The sequence below is a fragment of the Tauraco erythrolophus genome, chromosome 1 (genome assembly GCF_009769465.1).
Source record: "Tauraco erythrolophus isolate bTauEry1 chromosome 1, bTauEry1.pri, whole genome shotgun sequence".
NCBI lineage: Eukaryota > Metazoa > Chordata > Aves > Musophagiformes > Musophagidae > Tauraco > Tauraco erythrolophus.
In genome coordinates, this window is record NC_141465.1 from 82,114,632 (window position 1) to 82,121,166 (window position 6,535).

General features: G+C 47.8%; 1 protein-coding gene across 1 annotated transcript; it reads right to left on the reverse strand.

Annotated features, from left to right (window-relative positions):
- Positions 1 to 1,929: 1,929 nt before the first annotated feature.
- Positions 1,930 to 4,834, reverse strand: SLITRK5 (SLIT and NTRK like family member 5). Its single transcript, XM_009989407.2, has one exon. The coding sequence runs from the start codon at positions 4,780 to 4,782 to the stop codon at positions 1,930 to 1,932; it is 2,853 nt and encodes a 950-aa protein (XP_009987709.2). The 5' UTR covers positions 4,783 to 4,834.
- Between the last annotated feature and the right edge of the window lie 1,701 nt (positions 4,835 to 6,535).

A 6,535-nucleotide genomic window follows, 5' to 3' on the forward strand; every position in this document is an offset into this window, starting at 1 on the left:
CATAAATATAAAACTATCCTATTGAATATGTCAGTGAAACACATATCCCTGTGTTGCTCTCTGACCTGTGTTATGTATGCTGGTAATTACTGTATGTCATGTTTTGAACACATTATGTTTTGCCTAACAATGTTAGATCTTTCTGATGTGCCATAATAGCTAGTAAAGAGAATCCAATGTACAAACAGACGATTTTGGCAAGAAGTTTTAAAATTCAGATACTCGTTACTTCATGATCTTACATTTGAAATATTTATCAAGTGTTTATTCAGAAACTATTAAAAAATCACATGTGCTGGGATACATATGAGACATCAGTTGTCCCATCTTACAGTGATACTGTGTTTATGAATATCCTTGCCATTGCCTGCTGCCCAAAGGGGTAAAGACATTGTATATAGATGTGTACAGTCCATCATTTGGTCTTTCAGGATGCCAGTAAACACGTGGATCTGTACAAGTGCAATTGTACTTGATTAAACAATCAGAAACTGACTACAACAGTTGCAAAATCGTTATATTTTGATTAACTAAAAAAAAAAAAACAAAAAAAAAGAGAGAAAAGAAAGAGAAAACTGACAAATCAAAAATGAAACACTTTTTCCTGCTAAAATGAATGCCTTCTACATGTCCCTCACTAGTTTGCCCAACCAGATGCCTGAGCGGGAGGTTGCTAAAAGGTACATTTTTTAATAGTGAAACATGATATTTTGTCTATTGTGATCAGATTTCATGTCTTAGATTGTCTGTTGAGATTTGGTCATAATTGGCATTATCTGTAATGATTTAAAAGGTCCTTCTGATACTACATCAGCTTTGGGAAAAAAGCTCTCAATGCAACACTTTAAAGCAATTTGCAGACTTTGGACCCCATCTTGAAAAAAGAAGAAACACTTAAACATCCCAGTAGTTTTACTTGTAAGAATAGTTCTGCATCCTCTGTCATAATCTTTTGGACATTTGACTAACTTTGCTCAATGAGTGAGTCCACGGGACTACACCGATTGGTAAAGTTGCTCACGTGCTTAAGTGCCTGCAGGATTAAGGCCTAAACTGGGACTTCTTTCACAAGTAGAGATACTCCAGTGAGTAAGAATTTGCAGGATTAGGCCCTAAAATAGTGAAGGAAAGAGAAATGCTAATGTGCATATAAAAATAGGTGCTACAATAAAATATTTTTTTATATTTCATCAATAAGTTATTTTCACTAACCAGTTATGGATCATATATTTCTGCACTCTTTAATGATTTGTCCACATCTACAGTGATCCTTTTAAAGATCATAATATATTTTTTTAATTCAAAAGTCCAGAAAGCATACAAACACATCCTTAAAAAAAGGAAACCTTGTATTAAAGTCGGGGTGTGCTAATCTCTCCATAAAAGCCATTTAGACTCACCCATGGCTAAAAGGGGAAAATGTGCGCTGTACTCTTCAACCAGAAAGAAAACAAAATTAAACAATGTCTGTACAAAAAAAAAAAATAATAAAAGCAACCGTGACTTTTGTACTTGTAACCTGAATATGACCTGACAAGACCCTCCTGCCACCTTCCCCATGCACACATGGTCACACGCACAACGCCAGTGTTGTGCCCAATTTACACAATAGGTGGTTTCTTAGTTCCAAACACAGTAGAAGAAAAAAAAAAAAAAAGAGGAAAAAAAAAAAACCCTGAAAATAAAACAAAATAAACAGCACACCCTTTCAGAATCATTCCCCGAAGCTGAAAAATCCTGTGCCAAGGCACTTCACCCTACAATAAAATGAATTAAAGGAGGAAAACAGGAGGGGGGCGAGTGGGGGGGAGGTCAGCATTTACGTTTCTTTGTTTTGCGTGTGGTTGTTAAATACAAATACTCTAGAGAAGGAGCTGCTGTGGCTGGCGGGGGGGGCGGGACGGGGGGAGAGGGGAGAGGGGCTGTTTCTCAGAACTGGCTGAATGTGGTCTGTTTTTCCAGCACTTCGAGGTAGTCCGGCTCTGCGTTTAGTTTTGCTTTTAGCTCCAGGTACTCGTTCCTGTTGGGCTCTACACAGACAGTACTCGGGGGGCTGTAGAGCACCGTCTCCCGCAGCCTGCCGTCCCCCGGCCCCGGGTGCAAGTACTGGTGGGCACGCCTAAGGTCATAGTTGGGGGAGTAGGTGTAGGCGGCGGGGAGCTTGGGGTAGTCGGGGAGGGTGGAGCCGGGTGTGCCCAGCGCGGAGGAGGAGGAGGAGTGTTTGTCGGGCTCCAAAATGCCCCTGTAAAAGCGGTCGGCGTCTTGCACCGGCGAGAGCAGCTCCTCCCGCGGCTCGATGGTGCTCACGCTGTACGCGGGGCTGCGCACGGGCGCGTCCTCCCCGCCGGGCGCCGGCGGCGGCGGGGGCGGCGGGGGCGGCGGCGCGCCCCCCGCGCCTTGCAGGGGGTGGCTGCTGTAGGTGACCTTGAGCTCGTGGAGGTCTTTGTAATCCTCGCCCGCGTTGCCCTCCCGGGAGCGGTAGATGGGGTTTTTGCACATGTGGCCCAGGGGGTGCGGGATGTACTCGTAGACGTGGCCGGCGGGGGTCTTCACTTTGGGCAGCGCCGCGCTCCCCCCGCCGCCGCCGCCCCCCCCGCCGCCGCCGCGGTGGGGCGGGTGCTGCTGGAGGTGTGGGTGGTGGTGGTGGTGGTGGTGGTGGTGGCCGCCGCTGTAGACGCTGTACTGCATGTTGAAGGAGCTCACGTCGGAGTTGTTGGCGCTGGCGTGGTCCCCCTGGCCCTTCTTGCGCCGCTTCATCACCAGGACGAAGAGACCCGCCGCCACGAAGACGGACATGATGAAGACCAGCAGCAGGCTGAGGATCAGCACCGAGAGCGGCACCGAGGAGCTGCCGCCGCCGGCGCCGCCCGCGGGCGCGGAGCCGCCCGCCGCCGCCGTGCCGTTGAGGCGCACGGTGGAGGAGGAGGGGGTGGTCCTGGCCGGCAGCTGGCCCGGGGACGGCGTGGGCGTGGAGACGACGATGTCCGAGTAGTCGGGGCACAGGAGCTCCGCCCGGACGGCCCGCATGTCGCTCTGGGCGAACTTTTTCGGGGACTCGCAGATAACCTGGTCCACCAGGACGCCGGTGTTGAGCTGCTCCAGCCACAGCTTCATGCCCACCACGTCGCAGGTGCAGTCCCAGGGGTTCTCGTGCAGGTCTATCTGCAGCAGGGATTTCAGCTGGTCCAGCACCCCGCTCACCGGCAGGTAGGAGAAGTGGTTGCTCCGCAGGCTCAGCCTGTAGAGAGACAGACCAGAAAAAATGTTCCCCGGCAAAGACCTCAGCAGATTGTTGTTCAGAAACAAGAGCTGGAGGTTGGGGACAGGTTCAAAGGTGCCCGCCTCTATCTCCCGGATGACGTTGTACTGCAGGAAGAGGTACTGCAGGCTTTGCAGCCCATAGAACAGCTCTGGGCTCAGCCGCTCAATCCGGTTCCCATTCAGGTACAGCCTTCGCAAATTAGTTAAATCCCCAAAAGCCCGGTCCTGAATGACCGAGATCCGATTATTGCCCAGATGCAGCAAATCCAGCCCAGTGGCATCCACAAAATCTGCTCTGCGTACCAGAGCAATGTAGTTTTCCGTCAGATACATCTTCTTAGGGTTATAGGGTTTGGGCTGCAGTTCAGAAATGCTCTCAATCTTCCTCTCTTGACAATTGACATTGAGGCCCAGGTCAGAAATCTGCAAGTTGCAAGTGCAGGCAGTGGGGCACTCCAAAGGCACCGGGGATTTGGTCTGGTAGGCAATGCTGGGGCCATAGTTGCTGTATCCCAGGTCTTTTGAGGGCAGGCGGGAGGTGGGGCGCACCCTTGTCTTGTTGGGTTGGCGGGTGCCTTTGGGGGGCTTCAAGGGGGATTTGTAAACAGCCGAAGAGGAAGTGGCCACGGAGTTGACCGAGGCTGGGGTAGTGTGGAAATACCCTGTGGTGCTCAATGGTGTCTGCGGTCTCATTTCATAATCCGAGATGAGCCTCCTGGGGCAAAGCTCCTGCTTGGAGACTTCATCCAAGTCTCGACCATGTAAGCGGAAAGGGGTCTCGCAAACCACATCTCCCACCAGAGCAGAGTAGGAGATACTGTCCAGCCAATCCTTTAGAGCAATCAACTCACAAGAGCAATTCCAGGGGTTTTCCTCCAGCTGCAGCTCCACCACTTTATCCATGTGCTGCAAAAGGCCCACATAGGGCAACAGCTTCAGCCGGTTACCCCTCAGGTCCAGGTGAGTTAAGGGCACAAAACGGAAAAGGTTGTTGGGCAAACTGGAGAGGAGGTTATCATTGAGAATCAGCACCTGCAGCAAATGCAGTTTGCTGAAGGCATTGGGTTCAATGACGCTAATATAATTATAATCGACCTGTAGGTATTCCAAACTCTCTAGCCCAAGGAAAGTGTCATCCCGTAAAAGTTCCAGCTTGTTATTGTTCAGGTGCAGCCTCCTTAAACCTCTCAGACCATGAAAGGCCCCGGTTTCGATGTCTTGTATGTCATTGCTCCCCAGATGCAAAATCGAAGCCCCTGTGTAATTGACAAACTGGTTCGGGTACAGCCTGTTCAAAAGGTTCCCAGACAACAAGAGGTGGTAGACAGGGAACCTTGGTGGACTTATCTCAAAAAGGCTGATGATCCCTCTGTTTTCACAGCTCACTGTTAAGATGCTGTCCTTCTCCTCACAAGGACACGCATTATCACAGATTTCCCCATAATACTCGATGCTTTCTGCCCACGAAAGGACTAGCGATGTTAAAGCAAACGCGATCGTCTGCAGCATCCAGATATGCATTTTTTTTGTTGAGGTCCTGTTCCAAAGTTACTGTAGAGCAGCAAGCGTACATTTTATTTCCTGTAAGGATAAGGAGAAAAAAAGAAAGAAGCATAATAGCATAGCCCCATAAAATTTAAAATGGACACAAAGTTTATGTATGTCTTCAGTGAGGTAGAGAATGGATTGTTAATCAAACAAAAAAAAAACTCCTGTCACTTCTAATTCCCACACTTTCGAAAACTAGATGACATGCATTGATTAAAAGGTTGATGGGCAACTCCTGGCAAGTCAAATGCCTGCGGTGTTTAAAAAGGTGAGGTCACAGTAGGAATTGTTCTGGTTCTGTTCATGTGGGGTGCATTTCAATGCTTCCTTGGATTGCTTTTTCACCACCAGCCCCATAAATATACATAAAATGGCTGTCAGCTCAGTTTCACGGTTCTAATTTAAGAGAAAAGAAGCACCATTTTACGAGGTTCCCCACCTCCCCTATTACCCAGCTCCCCCTTCCCTTCAGAACCTCCCCAGTGAACAGCGCATCAAGGTCTTCCCCTCCTTCTACCTTGATTTTTAACCGGTGGTGGAAATGCCATGGTAGGAATCCAAAGAAAAATGCTCAGTGCTGAAAACGGCAGCTTAATTCAACAGAGAGAATACTGACACATTCTCCACATCACACGTTTCTTAAAACTCTTTTATGATTTTTTTTCCTATCTATACATCTACAAAGCTCACACCCACCCACACAGACACGCACACGCACACATACACACACACACACATGCACTCCCCAGATGACTTTTGTGGAGGAATTCTTCAGTAATGAGATTAAATACATTAACCTCCTACTTCGGTGCACTTAGCAGCTCTCTTCAGTGAGGGAAATTGTGTATCTTTACACAAGTAAATAATTTGAATTTATTTTATGATCCTCCCCCTCCCCCCCCGAGTTATATACAATGTAACAGAGCTGACTATCAAGCAGAGGTCTCCCATTCTTACACACACACACATACACACTTAAAGGAAATGTTTTAACCACTCACCCAAAATTTGTGAAAAATGTAAAACATGCGGATCATCTTCGGAGTCTCAGCCATATCTGACATACCGCTTATTCCCAATGTTCTGCAAAACTAGCCTGGTAGAAGTGGAGAGAACTAAATATGTCTCATGGAAATATCTCATCGCCAACACTCCAAGCATCAGAGTTACTGATTATAAGCAGCGATGGCTGTCAGTACTCTTCATCCTTTAGGGGAGAAGACACCCAGGCTGATTAGAAGCCAAGGGGGGTGGAAGGGAAACCCTACCATTGACCTACGTCAGTAATTTAATACCCGAATTTCACCTAGCTGGAAACAAATCTCATTTCAATTCCTTCTTGCAGCCTTTCTGACTCCTTGTGGCTTTCTTCTGCTTCCACTAGTCTAAAAGCAATATGAATAGGGGAAATAAATGCATTGTGTGTGTCGGTAGGGGAAGACTAATAAATCATCCAGGCTTAAATGCTGGGATCTTGGGGGAGGCTTGCATTTTCTATCGTCCACCTCAGAGCTCCAATCCTCATGACACAACTCTGGTCTGGAGGAACGCATCCTAAAAAACGGGAAGTCTCAGTACTGCAAGACATCTCCTGTGGCATCAGGTTCAAGGCTGCAAATCTAGCACTTGCAGCAAAGGCAGTCATGCAGCAAGAAATCGGAAGTCTCGGAGAATCTCTCTCTAATTCTGTCCAGACGTCAACTGGATCGGAATTAGTCAAAGCAAA